Genomic DNA, 21,362 nt, shown 5'->3' with positions numbered 1-21,362 from the left:
TGACAAGTGATTTTTCACACAGCCTTCTCTAAAGCACTCCACTTAGAAGGTGACTGGGTCTCGCCTGACTAAAGGAGCTGGGGGCGGATTTGGCTGAGATTTTGGGCAGGGGAGCGCTGTGCATTGCTCCCCTGTGATCCCCACATCAACCCACCCCTTGTGGCTGACCCAAGGACCACCTTGCCTGCCTGTAGAGGGGCCTGTGTGCTCACCTCTTTGGCAGGGTGGGGCACACCCATAGAATCATAGAAATCATAGAATATCAGGGTTGGAAGGGACCTCAGGAGGTCATCTAGTCCAACCCCCTGCTCAATGCAGGACCAATCCCCAAATTTTGCCCCAGATCCCTAAATGGCCCCCTCAAGGATTGAACTCACAAGCCTGGGTTTAGCAGGCCAATGCTCAAACCACTGAGCCATCCCTCCCCCCTATGGGCTGTTGAGAGGAGAATAAAGGCAGAAAGTGGGGGGAGTGGGAAGCAGGGAGGAAAGTAAAAGTTGATGACATTTTAAGGCCAGAAATTAGGCTCATCTAGTCTGACTTTCTGCGTAACACAGGCCAGAGACCCTCACCCAGTGCCTCCTGGAAAAGACCTCTCTTCCCCTGCACTAAACATGAACTGAACCAAAGGGGAACTTAGATACCAGGACCTGAGATTGGAGATCATTCTCCTGCGGCTGGCAGTGGCATTGGATACCTCTACCAGTTCAAAGCGTAGCATCCCTCGGCCTGCCTGAGGTGCTGGCGATATTGTGGGATTGGGCAGAAGAGAGACTCTACTCTTGGCAGGCCATCAGTGGAGGAATTGGCTTTTTGGCTGCTTTGAAATGTATTTATTGATAGTTTTTAAATGGCAAGGCAGGAGACAGACACTTCTGGTTAGTGGAGAGGGCCTGGGAGCCAGGACTTCTAGGCTTCTTCCGGGTTGTGTGTGAGAACTTAAGCAAGTCTCTTTTGGCCTGATATTCCATGATATTGAGAACCTACAGGAAGTCTTTGGTGGCTCGGCACCTCTAAAAATCAGGCCATTGGCCTCTCTGCCTCAGTTTCCACATTGTGTAAAACTTCATTAAACATTTCAATGCGGTGTTGTAGCTGTGTCAGGCAGACGCAGGCTATTAGAGAGACAAGGTGAGGGAGGGAATATCTTTTATTGGACAAACTTCTGTTGGAGAGAAATGAGTTTTTGAACTTGAAAAGCTGCTCTCTCTCCAACAGAAGTTGGTCCAATAAAAGAGATTCTCTCACCCACCTTGTCTCTTAAATATCTCAAAGCATTTTGAGAGCCTTTGATGAAAGGCTCTGTATAATTGCAAAGTGTTGATAATCATATACTGCTACATTAGACTTTGCCAAGGATCTGAAATCCTAAATAGCTCTATTTTATATTGTGGAGCAGGCTCAGTTCCCCTTTAAGAATGTGCAGTGCCTGTAACCCCTGTGTGTTTATTCCCCTGCCACATACTGTAAGGAGATAAATGGAGATATAGCTAGAGATCTGACTGATGGTACGTCAAACTGCAGTCCCCTGCTCCAGTCTGAGTGAGCTCAAATACAAGATGGCTGAAATAATGTAGTACAGCAAGGGGATCGTATAAAGCATGTGGGATAAGCGAAGTGAAAGGAGGAGTAGAGTGCTGTGCATAGAGAGTTTGTGATGATCTGTAATGAACGAAGCATTAGTGAACAATTGCATTATGGTCCCTAGATTTTGTGTCTGTTCCTTTTACTATGGGGACTGGGGATATTATAGTGTGGTACAATTTCAGTGCCTAGAATTGGAAAAGGAAACACCTTGCACATTTTTGCAGAGGGTTTATGGTTTTCTCTTTCCCTGGAAAGATAAAGGGGAACAGGAATGTTTGTTCTGTGGGTGGGATCAGCTGGGTCTGGTTCAGCAGCTGTGGATTAAAGGGACCCAAATGCTGTACATACTGTTATGCAGATCGGCTTAGAGAAGCAGCAGAATAAGCTGCTTTGTCCCATCTGGCAGCTGCGTGGGAATGACCAGAGATGCAGAAACATTGCGCTCAGCAGATGAAAAGCTGGACCAGAGCTGATCTCATCTGCCAGAGTCAGATGTCACTTGTCTGTGCTCCGATCCTTATCTTAATCGAGCCAGAATAATCAGTGGGGATGGTGCTTCCTGGCAGTTCATATAATTTTGACCAACGGGTGCTTTGCTGGGGGTCTCTGGGGGTGGGAATGGGATTCTCTACAAGGAGGGATGAGGAAAGACTGCAGGCTTTTTTAATTAAAAAGAATAAAACAAAACTCTTTCAGAGAGTTGTAAACTAAGCTTCTGAGCTTACCTGTCTTGAGTATAGCTCAGAATAGGTCAAACAGTAACACATGCAGTTAAATTCAATCCCTGAGCATCTGCTTTGATGCCACAATGTTCGACAAAGTATGATAATTTGGAAGGGGGGAAATGTACTCACAAACTCACTTGTGTGCATACCACTGCCCTCTACTGGATAGAATTAGAACTCTTCAACTTTGTATCATTGGCCCTATACTGCAATAGCTAATACAGATCGCCTCTAGTTCAAGTGGTCAGGGCCTGCATTTCTGCAGAAGGAGTTTCCTGTTCTGTCACCATGAAGTTCAGAGGCATTGCAGCGTGTCCCACAGTAACAACTCTGCCTTTTCCAAATGGCTGTAGATGTTTTTGCTATGGCATATGCTGGAACGCTGTCACTAGGCTTATTTAGAGCTATCTGCAAGGTTTCTCCCCTTTGATTTTAACTTCAGTTAAGGAAATGGGTTTTTAAAAATAACCTTTTTTGTCTGAAAGGGAGAGGCGAGCATCTCCCTTAAATCAGTCTCCTCGTCTCTGCAGAGATGATAGCACCTCGATATAGCTCCCCCTCCTTTTGTCAAAGGAGCAGTGCATGTTGAGCATCTACAGGGTGAACGCGTGCCAGCCTGAAGCGTCCAGGGTGCTCTGAATGTGCTGAGCAGATGCTGTAGAGGGTTTGACTGTGCCTGTTGTTGCAGAGTTGCATCCAGTCATGCTCGTCTCAGATGCATCCCAGCTGCCAGCGCTGAGAAGGCAGGGAGAAGAATAGCTCAGAGCTCCTGGCCCTTCCCGCTTTTTTTCCCCTGTTTCTCTTTCTTCTTCCTGACTTCATCAACGTTGAATAAGAATCATAACATCGAACTTATTCTGGTTCTTTTCATGCATAGGTTTCAAAGCGCTGTACAAATGAGAGATGTGTCATTATCCCCATTTTACAGATGGGGAAACAGAGGCAAAGCATGACTCCCAGGGACCATCCCCTGAAATAGATGCTGTACTTGAAAGCTGAAAATAACGCTCTCTCCTTGGCTTTTTCCTTGAAATAACTCTGGGCATGAAGGTATCTGCTCTTCTGGCTGAGCAGGGCAGTTGTGTGTAAGGAGAGATGGTTAGAATAAGGGACACTGAGGCAGCACCAGTGGTAATGCATTGAGTTCCCAGCTCTGCCACTGGCCTGCTAGGTGACCTTGGGCAAGTAACGCTCCCTTCCTGTGCCTCAGTTTCCCCATATGTAAAGTGGGGGTAATGACACTGTTCTCCCTTTGTAAAGAGCTGCGATTTCTTAGCAGATCTGAAGGTGTTTCGACACCCAGGCAGCTGCTGCAAATCAACTGAAGTTGAGGGAGCGGTGCTGGTTTGGGCCAGCTAAGGGTCTGGCCTGTGTGAAATGCTAAGTGTCCCAAGGTGGAATCTCTCGCTTGTGTCTGAAGGCGTAAAAGCGCCATTCTACCCAGCGATTAAAGGTGATTGAAATGGGAGGGGGAGCTCTCGCCACATCAGGCGAGGAAGAGGGGCAGATCATCGCATCATAGAAGATTAGGACTGGAAGAGACCTCAGGAGGTCATCTAGTCCAACGCCCTGCTCAAAGCAGGACCAACCCCAACTAAATCATCCCAGCCAGGGCTTTGTCAAGCCGGGCCTTAAAAACCTCTTAGGGATGGAGATTCCACCACCTCCCTAGGGAACCCATTCCAGTGCTTCATCCTCCTCCTAGTGAAATAGTGTTTCCTAATATCCAACCTAGACATCCCCCACTGCAACTTGAGACCATTGTTCTACGAGGGGAGCTGTTTACGCAGGCCCGGGAGAGCTGTGTCCCCTCAGAGCCCCTTACTTTGACCCTGGGCTCTCTGTATCTCATGTTAAGGTCAATAGGAGCTGGATGCCCGTTGGCTGAGTGAGCAGATGGGCTGCTCTGATTTTTTGCAGGAGGAATCTGTCTCTGGTAAAGGAGCTCGGGGACCGAGCTGCTCAGGGCCGAGCCTATGGGAACCTCGGCAACACCCAGTACTTGCTCGGCAACTTCAGCGAAGCCACAGCTTTCCACAAAGAGGTAAGGAGGGTGTCGATCATTCTCATGGGGCTTGGGCAATCCAGTCGCTTCCTCAGCCTGGCCTGCAGTAGGGAACTAGACATTGGTCCGTTAGCCCCCAGCTGCATCAAATCCTTCATCTCCCATTACAGACACCGCACACCAGATCCTGTCACCCTTCCTCAGGCTGAGTATCTCCTGACTCCACAAGGTATCCCCCCAAAGCCAGTGGGAGTAAGGCTGCCTCTGCTTGAAACAGCCGACTGTGAAGTGACTGGCACCCAGCTTTATTGCCTTACCGGGGCCCTGCTCCAGTGCGAGCAGAGAGAGCTCTCGGGCCCCATCTTTGCTGGGACAGCTGCCTCGCGGCATGGAACAATTCCCCCAGGAAGGAACACGGTCAAAGGTGCGATGGGGCCAGGCTTTCCCAGCCAAAGAGTAACCTGGCTGCCAGGTGACTGGCTGGCCCCGCAGCACCAGGCCAAGTGGCCTGAGTTAGCGTCAGTGGCGGCGGGGCCAGCATCGAGTGGGGTGGTCACACAGGCTGCTCTTAGGGGCGCAGCAGGTATCTGGCACGGGATAAGTCCCAGCAGGGTTGTGACAGCGTGGGCGGGGCCAGAGGGCTGGAGCCAGCCAGCTGTGTTCTGCGTGGAGCCCTGTTGGAGCCTGGTAGTTTGCAAGGTGCCAGATGATTGTCGCGGGAGCACCTGATTCAGCTGAGATCAGCTGGGGGAAGCTACAGAAAGCAGGCAGGGTCCGAGAGTGGGCCCCAGCAGGCGGGGGGTCCCAGGCAGTCGGCCTGATGAAGAGCTGCCTGGAGCAGGTCAGCCTGGCAGCCTCTGCGCATGGCCTCCCCTTCCTGGGGTCGGCAGCCAGGCCTACAGCCCTGCAGTGGGGTTTGCTTGGAACCACACAGGCTGCTCCTCTGTGACCGGGGGAGGAACTGCAGAAACAGCACCTGGCCAAATGGGGTGGGAAGGAGGGGGAGGGCTTGGGACCCTGCTCCAGGCTCAATGCAAAGCCGGGGGTGCGGCAGGGCAAACACGGGAGAAGAGAGGAGAGTGGGGCAGAACCAGATAAGGGTCGAGACATGGGCCCAGCTGGAGCAGTGCAGAACCAAGGAGGGAAGGCTGAAGAGCGGGGCTGGGGCTCAGTGAGACGCAGCCAGTTGATGAGGGGAATTCACTCTGCACCCACATACCTGAGCGACGCGACAGAACCCCTCCTGGGCGTTACGGCGGAGTGATCAGCCGCGTCACTTCTCCAGCTGATTTGGGACCCCCCCCCCCCCCCCCCCCCCGCCAGCTGACCACTTAATTACACGCCTATCTGTGAGCCAGCAGGATTGCTCCCGGGCTGACAGGCACACACCTCAGTGGATGGCTGGGTCTGGGCCTTGGAGAGAGGACGTCAGTTGCCAGCAGTAGCACATGCTTCCCCAACACGTTCTTACACGCCTGCCTGTGTCTCTTTCAGCGACTCGCCATCGCCAAGGAGTTTGGGGACAAAGCGGCCGAGAGGCGAGCGTACAGCAACCTGGGCAATGCACACATCTTCCTCGGCAGGTTTGACATCTCGGCTGAGTACTACAAGTAAGTGCCACAGCTGCTTGGGGAAAGCCAAGGCTGGGCTCTGGGCGCTCAGCCTTGGCAGAATGCTCAAGAGCAGCCAGGCTGAGCGAAGCTATTCCCCTGGTCTGTTGTAATGCATCCTGGGGCTTCAGACTCATGACACAAGCACTAGGTATAAGCCACCCACAGGGAACGGGAGCCGGTTCGAGGGAGTCTCGGTCTTGTCTTTCTCCAGCTGGAGCTAGGCTCCCAATTGATATGTGTGTTACATTGCCCCCTGTTGGCCACTTGTGTAACTTGTACAGATCAAAGTTGGTGCGTGTTGTTATAGTCCAAATTCTCAGATTCTCCAAAGCAGCGCTCTGCCGTGCTGGTGCTGGAAGAGCTGTACCCAAGGAGGCTACATCCCAAAAGAGCAGGGACTGCCTGCTGTGTAACAGGAGGCGTGACAAAGCCTCCAGCCTTTCTGCAGACCTCCACGTACCCAAACTTATCTCAATCGGTTCTGCTTGACAGAACCAGAAATTGGGTACCCCCCAATTTGCTTCCCTTTGTTTGCACTCACTGAAAGAACACACAAAAAACCCTAGCTTCATCAGGCAGGAAAAAAAGGATTTGATACAACGGGTCTAAATTCACCCTGGTGTAAAGCACGGAAGCCAGTGGCTGCACAGGGTTGGGTTGGGAAGGTGGGGGCAGCCATCAGCAGGTCTTAGGGATGTCCACACTAGAGCTGGAGGGAAAATTTCCAGCTCGGGTAGACATACCCGCGCTAGCTCCGGCTGAGCAGTGCGTCACCCTGCATGTACCTTGGGTATTGGATGAGATCATACGTGGCGCTCTGCGGCTACACCGCTGTGTTTAGCTCACTCGCTCCGTCAAAGCTAGCACCGGGATGTCTACACGAGTTGGAATCCCACCTCCAGTGCTGACACACCCTTAGAATGTGGCATTCTTTGGCTTCAGATAAACTCCCTAAGGAATCTACCCTCAGCAGATCAGCATTTCTCCCTGACTTGCACGTGTGCTGTGCATGAATGTGTCTGTGTCTCCATCTGTTTATTGCAGGAAAACACTCCAACTCTCCAGACAGCTGAAAGACCAAGCAGTAGAAGCTCAGGCTTGCTACAGCCTCGGAAACACTTACACGTTGCTCCAAGACTACGAGCGAGCCATCGAGTACCATCTAAAGCACCTGCTGATAGCGCAGGAGCTGGGGGACAGGTGAGAGATTTGGGACCGCATCTGTGCCTTGTTAGTATAATGGCCTCAGCAGGGATCGAACCCAGCGTCTCTCACACTAAAAGCCTGAGCCTCTAGGGCTAAAGGACTAAGACCATTAGCTCTACAATAGTAGCAGACTCATAAACCTTTCCTATGGTCCAGCCCCTACAATGGAGTCAAAGCCCCAGCCCCAGCTGTGTTAATGTGGGTGATATCAGCTCTCTGGTGAGAATTACTAAAGGTCTGTTGTGTTCAGCCCTCTATCCCAGCTGCTACTCCTGTTTATCCGTGCAACCTCCTGGTGAGCACCCGCCGGGATGTAAAATAGCTTCAGCCTAAGGAGTAAAGTGAGCAGTGAACGAGCCCAAAAGCCCCACCGCTGTGTCCTGCTAGCAATGGAAGCTCTGAGAAGCTGCAATAAGATTCCACACTGATGTGACCAGAAATGGCATTTGGGGAAAAATGGTGTATTGCCCGGAATAGTTAGGGAAATGCATTTTACTCCATAGATAAATTATTACCAACTTGTTACTGCATCTACCTCCAGCCTTGTGTGAAGTTTTCCTGACTCCTGAGCTTTGCCATGCTGGGTCTCAAGTCTCTTGCAGGTCCTTAAGTGAATTTTCAGCCAGCTTGTTGAGGATCTCTGCAAATGACCCTCGTAGAACCTGAGCAAGATGGATATTCAGCTTCATACAGCGCAGAAGATTCAAGGGAAGGAATTGGCAAATGACTAGAAGAAATGAGCATTGCAAAATGGAGAAGGAAGTATCCAGCTGGGAGAGCATTTGAGTTGAATGATCTGCTGTGCCATTAAAGGGGGTGGTCAAAGCACCCAAAGAGTGGACAGTGCCTTGCTTTGTGGATGTCCAATTTGAGACACCCTCTAAGGGCCTGTTTTTCCTAGTTGCTGAGCACCCACACCCCAGATGAAGTCAATGGGCACTGCAGATGCTCCACCCCTTCTGAAAATCAGGCCCAAGATGTGCATCCAAAACCAGGCCCAGTTGAATATTTGGCTGTGTATAATGAGGGTTTTCACACAAGGGGTGGAGTAGTGAACTGGGAAATCAGGACTCATGGGTTCTATTCCTGGCTCTGTCACTGATTCACTAGGATACTTGAGAGAACCACTTCACCGTGCTATGCCTCCCTTTCCTCATCAATAAAATAGGGTTACAAATACCCACCCCACAGGGGTGTTGTGAGAATGGTCTACTCTTGTGGGGCATATGGAAAGAGCCGTTCCATAGAAGAATCATAGAAGATTAGGATTGGAAGAGACCTCAGGAGGTCATCTAGTCCAACCCCCTTCTCAAAGCAGGACCGCCACCAACTAAATCATCCCAGCCAGGGCTTTGTCAAGCCAGGCCTTAAAAACTTCTAAGGATGCAGATTCCACCAGTGCTTCACCACCCTCCTAGTGAAATAGTGTTTCCTAATATCCAACCTAGACCCCCCTCACTGCAACATGAGACCATTGCTCCTTGTTCTGTCATCCGCCAACACTGAGAACAGCCGAGCTCCATCCTCTTTGGAGCCCCCCTTCAGATAGTTGAAGGCTGCTATCAAATCCCCCCTCACTCTTCTTTTCTGCAGACTAAACAAGCCCAGTTCCCTCAGCCTCTCCTCATAAGTCATGTGCCCCAGCCCCCTGATCATTTTCGTTGCCCTCTGCTGGACTCTCCAATTTGTCCACATCCTTTCTGTAGTGGGGGGCCAAAAACTGGACGCAATACTCCAGATGCGGCCTCACCAGTGCTGAATAGAGGGGAATAATCACTTCCCTTGATCTGCTGGCAATGCTCCTACTAACGCAGCCCAATATGCCGTTAGCCTTCTTGGCAACAAGGGCACACTGCTGACTTATATCCAGCTTCTCATCCACTGTAATCCTGAGGTCCTTTTCTGCAGAACTGCTGCTTAGCCAGTAGGTCCCCAGATTCTTCTGTCCTAAGTGCAGGACTCTGCACTTGTCCTTGTTGAACCTCATCAGATTTCATTTGGCCCAATCCTCCAATTTGTTTAGGTCACTCTGGACCCTATCCCTACCCTCCAGCATATCTACCTCTCCCCGCCCCCCAGTTTAGTGTCATCTCTGAACTTGCTGAGGGTGCAATCCATCCCATCCTCCAGATCATTAATAAAGATGTTGAACAAAACCGGCCCCAGGACCAACCCCTGGCTGATACCGGCTGCCAACTAGACATTGAGCTGTTGATCACTACCCGTTGAGCCCAACAATCTAGCCAGCTTTCTATCCCTCTTATAGTCCATTAATTCAATCCATACTTTTTTAACTTGCTGGCAAGAATACTGTGGGAGACAGTATCAAAAGCTTTGCTAAAGTCCAGATGTATCATATCCACAGAGCAAGTTATTTCATCATGACTTGCCCTTGGGGAATCCATGTTGACTTTTATAGTGTTGATTTTTAAGGTTCTTGATCACCTTCCTCTCCTCCAAGTGCTTCAAAATGGTTTCCCTGAGGACCTGCTCCATGATATTTCCAGGGACTGAGGTGAGGCTGACCGGTCTGTAGAATAGAATGGATGGAGTGAGCCAGGGACTGTTTCAGGGAAGAATCTGAATGAAAAGCCTCAGATGTTCAGTGTGAGAAGCCATAGTGTTGTGTTGGTGTCGCTTTAATGTGAAGTCTAATAAGTGAGCGTCCTCAGAGGGTACAACTGTCCCCCCAGGGGAGACCCGCTGTCACTGGGGTCATCTGACGGGGAGACCCTTCAGGCTGTGGGATGGTCTCTCTATGGAAGTGGTGGGATGCCATAGCTGGAGACGAGACCAAGCGCTTGAATGGGATGGGAATGGGAAAGAACAGCTCTGCTCGGGCAGGGAGAGGAATGGGGGGCATGTCTACAGGAGCTGCAGTCACCACCCGTGATCGCAGTGTAGCCAAACGGTGGGTCATTTCCAGCTCTAACTTCTGAGAGTCCAGGAAAGCGAGACAGGACGAAGCGCTACAGAGCGGCACGAAGGAACAGCCTTGCTCTCCGAGGATGGACTAGGTGTGTTGAAATAGGCCTTCCTGTCTAATCAGCCTATGAAAAGACCACTCCCTGGCCCCATATAGAGCAATTTCCAAAGAGCCTTTGGGACACTCCAGTCCCCAGGGGCACTGGGTCTAAGAGCACTTGTTGTGCGGCAGCACCCTCTGGATGGAAGGAATAACCGCAAGCTTGTGCACGACTTCTATCGCCGACTGACTTTGCAGCTTTGTTCGATGGCTTTCAGCATCCCTGCTATAAAAATCCTCCCAGCGCCCCTGCTAACTCCTGCCACTAGATGGAGCATGGACATTAAAATGGAGACAGCCTGCATGTTTCTGTGCTTTTACTGTCTGATCAGAAACCCCATTGGGTGAGATGCTGGTTCCGATGGCTCCCTGGGAGATGGAGAGCGGTCTCTTTCCCAGCAGCCCCCTGGGAGTCCATCGGGCATTAAGGGGGCTGGTGAGCCTTGAGAGGGGATATTCTGCATTTAGGTTGATGCTAGTAGAAGCAGCTCAGAAGCAAAACCTAGGGAACAGGTTTTTATCAAACACACGCTGGACTTCCCATTCCTGTGTGGAGCTGGGAGCAGTCTTTAGGGGAGGCTGGTGAGTCGTAAAGATCTTCTGGCCCCCCTGGGAGCTGGCCCTGAGGAGTGGAGAGCATGGAGGGGTTGCTTCAAAGGAAATGCTTAAACATGGGAGTGGGGAGATGATGTTTAACCCTAAAAAGTGAGTCACAATCTCCTTAAAAAAACAAAAACCCACTGAAAATTAGAAACCCTCCAATAGCCCATTCCCTGTCGGTGTCTTCCTCATGAACAGATTTAGGGGGGCTCTGTAGGCCCCCCCGCCTGCACCCCTTGAGTAGCATGGGTTCCGCTCCATGGTAGGTAATAGGCACCTGTCCTTTTACTACACATGCCATTGGGCTAGTTATGTGCTAGTGGGCAGCCTCTCTACCACTCCCCGGCTCAGTGCAGGGAGGCCTTCCCCTGCTGCTCTGACAGTCTGATGACCCTCCAGGCCTGGGGTAGAGCTCGCCTGCTTTCTCAGGTTCATGCCTGAAGTGGGGTGGACTGTGAAAAGCTGCACCCTGGGGGAGGAGGTGGTAACTGAGGTTATTGTCGGCTGCGGCAGTCTCTGTGTGTGGCCCATGGAGCCGCTCATTGAAAGGCCAGTGCCGTGTGCAGGTTGCATGTTGCTGTGTTTGATCCGTGCTACACTCCTGCTTATTCATCCCTGGCCTGTGAGCAAACGGGGCGGCTCTTGGATGCCCTGTCACTGTTGCTGTGGGAACCTGTGTGCGTAGCGAAGGGGTTAATTGCCAGGGGGTAGCTGGGGTGAGTTCAGGGACAGCAGCCTGCTGAACATCCGGTTGTGTTTGGAAGATGACGGGCACATGTGTGCTCTGCTGCATGGGGGACCCCCAGAGTGATTGCCAGTTTCCCACCCCTCTGCTCTCCAGGGGGGTGGGAGTGCTGTAGAGGCAGCTGCTCGCCCCAGGATGGGGGAAAGTCCGGCAAGGGGGGAAACTGATTGATTTGGTGACGGGAGAGAAAAAATCAAGGTGGTTTTTGAGTGATTACAACCAGTCTTAGGAAAGAGGAATTCTCAAAAGGCCATTTTATCCACAAGGCACTGAAAATAAATCCCCCTCTTGCCTGTTGACCTTGCACGCAGTGGATCAGATCTCCCGCCAGCATAAATCAATGAAGCTCTATAGCAGTCAATGGGCTACACTGATTTACCCCACTGATTATCTGGCCCAGGTTTTTTAATGTCTAGAGCCATTTTTTTCACCAGGGTCTCTGATTTCTCTGCTCGCGTCAGCTGTCCCAGCCGGTTGCCTTTACAAAAGGGGGGGGTGCCCTCATTCTGCACAGCCAGCTTGCACGCGCGGCTTATAAGTGTGCAGCCCACTATTCGAGGTGCAGCGAGATGCCATGCAAATAGCTGCTCTGTAAGATACGGAGTGAAATCCCGACCCTATTGATATCAATGGGAGCTTTGCCATTGACTTCAATGGAACGAGGATTTCACCCATAGGCTTGATTATGTGTGCAAAAGTGGGCACAGACATCAACATGAAAACAGGGCCTTTGATGCTTCCAAGGAGCAGCCAGAAACATACAGGTTCTGAAATGGCTGTTTTTTGCTGTGTCTCACAGAACGCCTATGGATGATGATTTCCTGTTTTGCAGAGTGGGAGAAGGAAGAGCCTGCTGGAGTCTAGGAAATGCCTATGTCTCTCTCGGGAACCATGACCAAGCCCTGCGCTTTGCAAGGAAACATCTTGAAATCTCCCAAGAGGTAAGATGAACTAGTCTGGATCAGGGTGAACCAGATCTCCCTGTTGGGAAGAAGGCCTGGATTATGCTAAGACACACTGAGGGAGTTCTTCTCCAGTCTTGAAAGCTTCCATCGTGTGTGGTGCTTGTTTTTTATGTGGTATCTTTGAGAACTGCAAATCTAGGCTGGAAAAATCTCATCACGGGAGACCCGCTGACACCAGGGCTGCCTTTTAATTGTTGCTAATATAGTTACTGTACCTGGCTAACTCGGCCCTGGTTTGCAAATTGCTTTCTTGGCATGGTTTTTGGGGGGTGTTTGCCAAGGCAAAAAGGAAAGGGTGGGCCCCACTTTCCAAGCTATTCTGCACTGGTGGGCTCCAGCTGGCATGGAGGAGCCTAAATACAACGTGTCAAACCACTTAGGAGAACACCCGCATTTGAGACCTGGGCTGTGTGACTTTGGCTGAACTCAGAGAGCACGTAGCTGACTCAGAGCCCAGTCCTGTTCTGTAGAGGATCAGGGGGTCTGAAAGAGATGGGTGATGGCTTTTCTCTTCAGATGCAATGTGAGGCCACATCTCTGGGTGAGCAGAAACATTGTTTTACTCAGGGCTGGCAGTTCTCTGCGGCACCATAAGGAACATGATTGAGAAAGGGTCAGGGAACGTTTCTGTGTAAAGATGGGAAAAAATAAGAGCCATCCCCCTTGTGACCCAGGGTGCCTGGGGTAGCCCTCACTGAAAATGCCAAGGTCAGGGCAGGCTGCAAAAGGGCAAGCAGATACTCCTAAAAATGGTGATTGACTGGTGGATGAGTTTAACTTCAGTGTTACAGACTGTACTTCTGATCCCCACACTGGTCATCAAGTTAAAAAAAAAAAATCTCACATTCTAGTTCTCTGGCTCCCAGTCAGCACCTAGGTCCAGTACAGTGAGAAGTTATTTGAAAAACTCTGCCCACTATACAAAATGTTCTTCTGAACCCCACATTGCCAGGTAAATATTAAGTTGGATCTTACCCAAAATCCCACACTGCCAGACAGTCCTTTAGTGCCTAAAACTAAAGGTGTATTATAAAGAAAGAACAAGAAGAGAGTTGGTATATGATAAAGCACTCAGATACATTCAGAGACTTCAAAGTTCATGTATCAGGTTCTTAGCAGTGTTGGTGAGTTTGCTGGCTTGAAAGTCCCTCTGGAACACATCCACGGCTTGGATGGGTCATTCAGTCCTTTGATGGGAGCTTTGTTTGTAGAGAAGTTACTTCAGAGGTAAGAAGCAGGACTGAAGACAAAATGGAGCTGATGCAGCTGCCTTTTATAGTCTTTTTGCCACGTGGCTTGTACTTCCTGTGTCCCAAACATAAGCTTCACAATACATGGCATGGAAAAACCTTAGCGTTCTCTGTCCACAGGCATACCACATGCCTTGCTGACTCAATAGGTGTATCCCCTGGCTCCTTTCAATTGGTTCATTGTGCAGCTGATGACTCTTGATGGGCATTGAACAGGCTAGGCAGTGCTGATGCCAATCCGTCTGGGAGTGTCACCCAGAAACACAGCACAAGTTTTGAAAAACAGACAGTTTACATATCTATAACTTACAATACAAAAGTGATACAAACATATAAACAAGATGATCATACTTGGCAAATTATAACATTTTCACAGATACCACACATGGCATATCTGGTCAGATTCCTTGCAATTTTATAGTATTGGTATCAACAGCATCATAAAGTGTCTCCCGTATTCCCTACAGCATCACACCCCTTGTGTGTCAGTGTTGTATTCTAGAACCAAACGGTTACCTTTCTCCTCCCAATCCTGGTTTTGCTCTCGCTTGGGTGCCTCTAGGTTCAGAGTTGAAGGGCCAGAATAGCCCCATGTGGCTCTTCTTACCATATTTCTGGCTTAGAAGTGCTGGGAGGCCCCCTCAGAAGCCAGTTCTCCTGAGCCTTCCACCCAGGTTTGCAGACAGAGGCTTGGCTGGGGCTGAGAAGCAAGTCAGGCCTTGGTCTGCGTTTTCAAACCGCAGCCAGACAGGTGTCACTCATCTTTTAAGGACAGCATTGGCACCTCTCGCCTCGAGTGGCTCAAACCGCTACCAAGGAAATGACTGACAAATATCATCTGCAAGCCTAAAACTGTGAGCTGTTATTTTTATGTTTATATAAAGGTGCCTCTTGGGGCACAGATAACCGAAAGGGTCAGCACAAGAGAGTTGCTAATCCAGCGGTAGCCAAAGCAATCATATAATTACCCCAGAAAACACTTTCCTCTGTCCACAAACATTGGGCACGTTCAGACCCAGGGCGAACCCCACAGAAGGCATCAGTGAAGTTTCACCACTTTGCTCTAGATCTGAATGTGGCTCATAGCCTGAAGCCCAAGGCAGTTGGGTTTTTGACATGTTGCTTTTCCTATATATATTATCGAGCTAGCTACCCGAGTCCAAACCCCAGAGCCACATTTAAACGTGTTCAAACCTCGCTTATATTGATTTAGCTCAAATCAATACAAGTGAGGGCTAATCCAGTTTAAGCGTCTCCATTAGGGTTTTGCACTGGTGTAACTAGATCAGTTTTAAGCGATCTAACTATATGGATGCAACTTTTCTGATCTAGACAAAGCCAAAGGCTTTTCAGGTGGCTTAGAAATCTAGACAGCAAACGTGCTTTGTTGTTTACCCTTTGTAGCCTGATATGCGGAAATCAGCCATGGTACCTTTAAAGCTTTCCCCAGTTGATGAAATTGCCCTTTTGAAGCATTAATTGAAACCACCATTTATAAGTGCTTTGTACATTCTCCTGCCTCTATTAGCTTGGCTAAATCTTGGGGTAGGGCTAACACACCAGCCTAATTATACACTTAATTATACTTGTCAGCCATTCAGGAGAAACACTGTTTGTTGGCCCTGTTCATTTTAGAACAAATTGACTTTTCGGCTTTGGGTTGGAGTCTTCCAGCATGGGGCTGATTACTCACAGCCAGATGGAGGTTCAGCTGTTGGCATTGCAGATGAATGGGGATGGGAGGACAGAAACAATAGCAGCCTTGACTGCTCCTGGGGGTGGCGGGGGGAAGCCTTTGAGGATTTACAATACTGTGTTCTTTGTGGGCTGATGGCTTTGATTACAGGGCAGTGTCAGAAGGGGTTTACTCATGGCAGGTGGCTAATAAACTCCCCCATGTTGCTAAATATGGAGTGGTGCTGAAAAATCATGTCCGTTTCAGGGATACGGGGGGGAGGGCATGTATTAATTTCTAGCATTCGTCTGCTCTTAGTGAGTGAAGAGACAGATTAGGGACATAAATTGCTCCAAGATGACAGAGCAAGGGATGTAAATACAAGAAAAAATGTGGACCACGTCCCAACTTTTAGACCCTGCCCACCTTTCCATTTTTCCGTTCACAGCAAAGCGGCATCTCTGTTTTGGGAGATCCAGGGTTAGGTCAGAAATCTCTGTCCCCATATTCCCCCTTCAGGACCTATGTGTTTTGACAGGTGCCCACGAGCAGTCCACTGGCAGAATTTCTCTGTCGGATATTAATTCTTCCTTTAGGGTCATCCAAAACAAGTGGGAATCAGCTAAACATTTCGTAGAGTGTGTCTGGGACTTTAGGACCCAACCAGAACAGGATAAATTTTCTGGAGATCATCTCAACAGCAAATCTGGTGTAACCGGGAGAGGATTTCTGCCTAACTAGAAATGGTTTGATCTCGCTCCCTTTGACTGGGATTCAGTGCTTTGTCAAAGATAACATGGGGATTTATTACTTTGTTTTTAAGACTGCTCACACCATAGGGACTATCTCGAATGGCCACAAGATAAGCCACAGTGAGGCATTTATTAAGGAACTGTGTTCTCTGGATGACCAAGATGTCCTTTCTAAAATACACTGCTGTTGGTAGAGAAATTAGAGGCTACTTTCAAATGACCTTTATGTGCTGAAAGAAAAGAAAAGGAGTACTTGTGGCACCTTAGAGACTAACCAATTTATTTGAGCATGAGCTTTCGTGAGCTACAGCTCACTTCATCAGATGTATACCGTGGAAACTGCAGCAGACTTTATATATACACAGAGAATATGAAACAATACCTCCTCCCACCCCACTGTCCTGCTGGTAATAGCTTATCTAAAGTGATCATCAGGTGGGCCATTTCCAGCACAAATCCAGGTTTTCTCACCCTCCACCCCCCCACACAAATTCACTCTCCTGCTGGTGCTAGCCCATCCAAAGTGACAACTCTTTACATAATCAAGTCGGGCTATTTCCTGCACAAATCCAGGTTTTCTCACATCCCCCCCACCCCCATACACACACAAACTCACTCTCCTGCTGGTAATAGCTCATCTAAACTGACCACTCTCCAAGTTTAAATCCAAGTTAAACCAGAACATCTGGGGGGGGGGGGAGTTGTGCTGGAAATGGCCCACCTGATGATCACTTTAGATAAGCTATTACCAGCAGGACAGTGGGGTGGGAGGAGGTATTGTTTCATATTCTCTGTGTATATATAAAGTCTGCTACAGTTTCCACGGTATGTATCTGATGAAGTGAGCTGTAGCTCACGAAAGCTCATGCTCAAATAAATTGGTTAGTCTCTAAGGTGCCACAAGTCCTCCTTTTCTTTTTGCGAATACAGACTAACACGGCTGTTACTCTGAAACCTTTATGTGCTGGTGACTCCTGGCTAGTTAGTTCCCATATTTGCGGAAACCTGTTCGGATCCTGCACAGTCTGTTCCCACCTTTTAGACAGCTCATCTCTCTTGTTCTTCAGCACAGTGGAGTTGAGCTTTTTAAGGAGATATCAGCAGTTATAAAGTGACACACAAACACCCCCCCCAACCATCATTTTGCACTGCTGATGGATAAAATATTTTGGATTGACATGGGGTTCAGGGTACGATCCAGACCAATAACTGGTGATGTCACCACTGGCCATGCAACCCTGCATGCCTTACAAAGTTTTGCGGCTGTAGCTCCCATCCTGGGATGCTGGCAGCCAGCCTACAAGCATGCCAGTCATACCTTGAGTGTCTGGGCATTAGTCTGAGGGGATGTCCAGTGGCAGCAGCAGAGTTCCGGTGGCCAGCCTTCCTCCGAGCCCAGGGGTGGGCAAAATTTTTGGCCCGAGGGCCACATCGGGGTGCAAAACTGCATGGAGGGCTGGGTAGGGAAGGTTGTACCCCGAAACAGCCTGGCCCCTGCCCCCTATCCACCCCTCCCACTTCCCGCTCCCTGACTGCCCCCCTCAGAAACTCTGACTCATCCAACACCCCCCCCTGCTCCTCGTCCCCTAACCTCCTCCTCCCAGCATCCCCCGCCCATAACTGTCCCCCCGGGACCTCACCACCACCCCCTGACAAGCCCCCCGGGTCTCCCAGACCTATCCAACCCCTCTATCCACACCCCCGCCCCTGACAGGCCCCCCGGGTCTCCCACGCCCTATCCAGCCCCCACTGTTACCCGACCCCTGACCGCCCTGCTCCAGAACCTCCGCCCCATCCAACCGCCCCCTGCTCACTGTCCCCTGACTGCCCCCCCGGGACCACCTACCCAATCTCGCCGCCGGCCCCTTACTATGCCACTCAGAGCAGCAGGAGCTCGCAGCCCCACTGCCCTGACGGAGCCAGCCACGCTGCCCACGCAGCGGCGTAATTGCAGGGGAGGGGGAACAGCAGGGGAGGGTCCTCCCTAGTCAGGAGCTCAGAGGCCGGGTATGACGGTCCCGCGGGCCAGATGTGGCCCGCGGGCCGTAGTTTGCCCACCTCTGTCCTAGCCGCTGGAGAGACTGATGTCAGTGTCTCCTTGCTCGTAGAAAATCCAAACTTCTCCAAAGTACACACTCTAGCTAATCTTTTTATAAGTAACTCAAAAGAAAGCATAACTCAGAGTAACTTCAGATAAGCTAAAAATTTCTCTAGCAACAGCAAAGAACTCATAATTTGTACTTATTGGAAAAGCAGCTCTAACAAGAAACTTACAAACACAGGCACCCAGACCAAGCTGAGCTATCTTTGTTAGTAACACTGCAGATGTGTAGATGTTTTTGTCTGCCTAAGCAAGGCCAAATTCTTTCTCTCTACATGGTGTGTCCTCACTTCCAGCTTATGGTGGCTAAGTGCATAAGATGGCTGCGGGGTGTGTCCCGTGCAGGTCTCTGGTAACCCTAGCAGCCTGTCCACAGCCCCTCAGTTCCACCGGTCTTGGTTATAACCAATCAGGTGATCCCAACACATTCCCAGTCCCAGATTTTCTCTGCATGGTCTCTTCAATGTCCAGCCCTCTCCTGGACTGTTCAGAGAAATAATGAGGTTTGTTTGTTCCTTTAAAGAGACAAAAGCACATCGCAGCTTATTAACTTAACTGGGGTAAATAACCCAGCACTGAGTTAGTCTGTAGTAAAAATAAAACAAATTTTATGAACAAGGCATAGGATAGGTGATGCCAAGTAAGGGGAATAAAGTTAGAAAGGGTTACAAGCAAATAAAAGAGAAAACATGCATCTAAAACTTAATCTAGCAAGGTACAGGCTTTATTCTGGATGGCTTTTCACACCAGTCACTCTCCTTCCCAGCCTTGGCTGACTTTCTCTCAGTCAGGACCTTCCATATAGAAGTACAAGGTTCTGGCTTCCTTTGTCTTCCTAGGTGCAAGTTCTTAGCCTAAGCAGGCTTCTCGCCTGTATTCAGGTACCAGAGACTTCATGTCCCCCTTCCTCCTCCCTCCCCCTGTGGTTAAGGGACCCATCTTTCTCAGCTTGCAAAAGCTCAGTTCCCTTGTGGTTGTCTAATGATAGAAGCCAAAGATTGCTTCTGTCCTTGCTTATATATTCCTAAATTCAGTGACTTGGTTTCAAGAGGCAGGATGGCCTCACACTGTTTCTCCCTTCTTGGGGGCTTCCCATCCCCTTATATGTAAATGGGGCTTCCATTGTTTTGATTCCACCATGCTTAATTTACCTAGGACACAGGTAAATAAGTACCCCACCCAGACAGGAGAGAAGCCAGCAGTTTCTCCCTGCTTGGCCACGGGCTTTAAAGCACAATATCATTAAGTATCCCTGTTTCCTCATATAGCATTAATACAGACATTTCACAAGGATGTTACTCACCAGCATGTCATTAACTTTCAGAAAAGACCTCTCTTGGGGCAGTTTGTCCTGGGATATTGCTAGGGAGAACATAAAACCCAAGGATCTGCTCCAGAATGGAATTCTTCTAGAGCATCCAACTCTGGTTTAGTACTGATCCAGGCGTATCCAAGCCCCACAGATGCACTGTCCATTCAGCTGCTAAGGCTTGCTCTACACTACAAAGTTAGAATGACATTATCTGCCTTGCACTGACCTGGTTATGCATGAGTCTACACTTAAATTTGTCCCCCACTGATGTAAATGCCCTGGTAAGGTGATGCAGTAACACCAGCTCCCTGAGTGGCTTTGAGCCTGGTCGATGTCCTGAGGTTGATGCAGCGTGAGCGTAGACGCTGCTTTACTCATGTTGACCTTAACAGTCCTCCAGCATCTGTCCCACAACACCTGACGCTGCTGGAGTGATGGCACACAGCGTAGCCGAGCTGTGTGCGTGATGCAACGTCGCCTGGGTCTGCCAGGGCTTTCTGAATCTGCACAGAGGACGCAGGCCCGTGGCACGTTGCCCTTTCAACAGCTCCCTTGCTGGTCTTGGCTTTGCAGATCGGGGATCGGAATGGTGAGCTGACGGCTCGAATGAACGTAGCCCAGCTGAAGTCAGCCCTTGGCGATGAGGATGGGGATGCAACCCGTCATTCCGCTGGCTACGAAGCGCAAGGTAAGTCTCAAGAACTGTAGTCTCTTTGGGTACGTCTACACTGCAGCTGGGAGCGTGCTCTCCGCCCCAGCAGACAGACTCACACTAGTGCCACTTGAGCTAGTACCCTAAAAGTAGCAGTGTGGACATCGCGGCACTGACTAGCCGCCCAAGCCCGCCTGACCCCTTGGGGGAGGTCCAAGTTCAGGCGGCAAGTCCGAGTCACTGCTGATGCCGTAACATCCACCGTGCTTTTAGCACGCTAGCTGGAGAGGAGCTAGGGCAAGTCTGTCTACCCCGGCGGGGAGACTCACTCTCCGTTACATTGTACCTATACTCCCTTACTTCCCCACAGTGCCCTTTTCTTGAAATAAGGCAGGTTGGGGTTTCTGATCTCTTGCTCTGTTCACGTGTCTTTGGAGCTGCTAGTTTTCTTGCACGTAGTTGGTTTAAAATGTAAAGCAAAGTTAAAACAATAGGAGTCATAAGTGTTGCTGTTGGTCCTCTAAGTCTGGTATCCAGCCTCTGGCAATAGTCAGTATTTCTGGACAAGGTGAAAGCCTCCCCAACAATGCATCTAGACACAAGCAATGGGGAAAGGCCCTGGCCCTTGCAGTGATTGTCTTGCATCCAGAAGTGTGTGGGAGCCGCCTCTTAAGTGGAAAGTTTTTTTTGCAGTATTTGACTGTCTGACCTCCTGCAGCAGTGAGTTCCGCAGGTTGTGACTACCCTCCGTGTGAAGAGGCATTTCCTCAGACTCATTCTGAGCTGACCAGCTGAAGGCAAAACGCTGCTCATCACCATTGTCTTTGTTGTTGCTAAGTGCTGACAGCGCTCTTGGTGATTTATAAACATATGGATAGACATATGTCCCTGCCTGCTGGGGTCTGAAGGACACCTGACTCAGACAGAACAGTTCAGACGCAGTACTTCAGATGACTGCAAAAGCCGGAGGTGATGCAGAGATCTCTGTTTATGTGGTTGCTGAGAGATGGGAACCTGGGAGAAGTGCGGGCTTCCTGGAGGAGGAGGGAGATTGTTTGGCGCACGTGAAGAGGGAGGTATTTCCAGGTGTCAAGAGCAACGCAGGAGAAGGTGCGAAAGCTGGAGCGGGAGAAGGATGCAAAGAGGATG

The 21,362-nt window shown here is 49.9% G+C and overlaps 1 protein-coding gene across 7 annotated transcripts in view; it reads left to right on the top strand.

Moving 5' to 3' along the window:
* The window catches only part of GPSM1 (G protein signaling modulator 1), a 214,140-nt gene that overhangs the window by 119,817 nt on the left and 72,961 nt on the right, over positions 1-21,362 (top strand). For 6 of the 7 annotated variants that reach the window (XM_048822354.2, XM_048822352.2, XM_048822351.2 and 3 more), the window contains exons 5-9: positions 4,233-4,356; positions 5,812-5,927; positions 6,975-7,130; positions 12,306-12,447; positions 20,135-20,249. In XM_048822354.2, coding sequence (XP_048678311.1) covers positions 4,233-4,356; positions 5,812-5,927; positions 6,975-7,130; positions 12,306-12,447; positions 20,135-20,249 — 653 coding nt within the window. The remainder of the gene's footprint in view (positions 1-4,232; positions 4,357-5,811; positions 5,928-6,974; positions 7,131-12,305; positions 12,448-20,134; positions 20,250-21,362) is intronic. The other variant, XM_048822350.2, reaches the window with a different exon arrangement.

This window comes from Caretta caretta, chromosome 16 (assembly GCF_965140235.1).
Source record: "Caretta caretta isolate rCarCar2 chromosome 16, rCarCar1.hap1, whole genome shotgun sequence".
Classification (NCBI taxonomy): domain Eukaryota; kingdom Metazoa; phylum Chordata; order Testudines; family Cheloniidae; genus Caretta; species Caretta caretta.
This window is presented reverse-complemented; position numbering and strand designations above follow the sequence as displayed.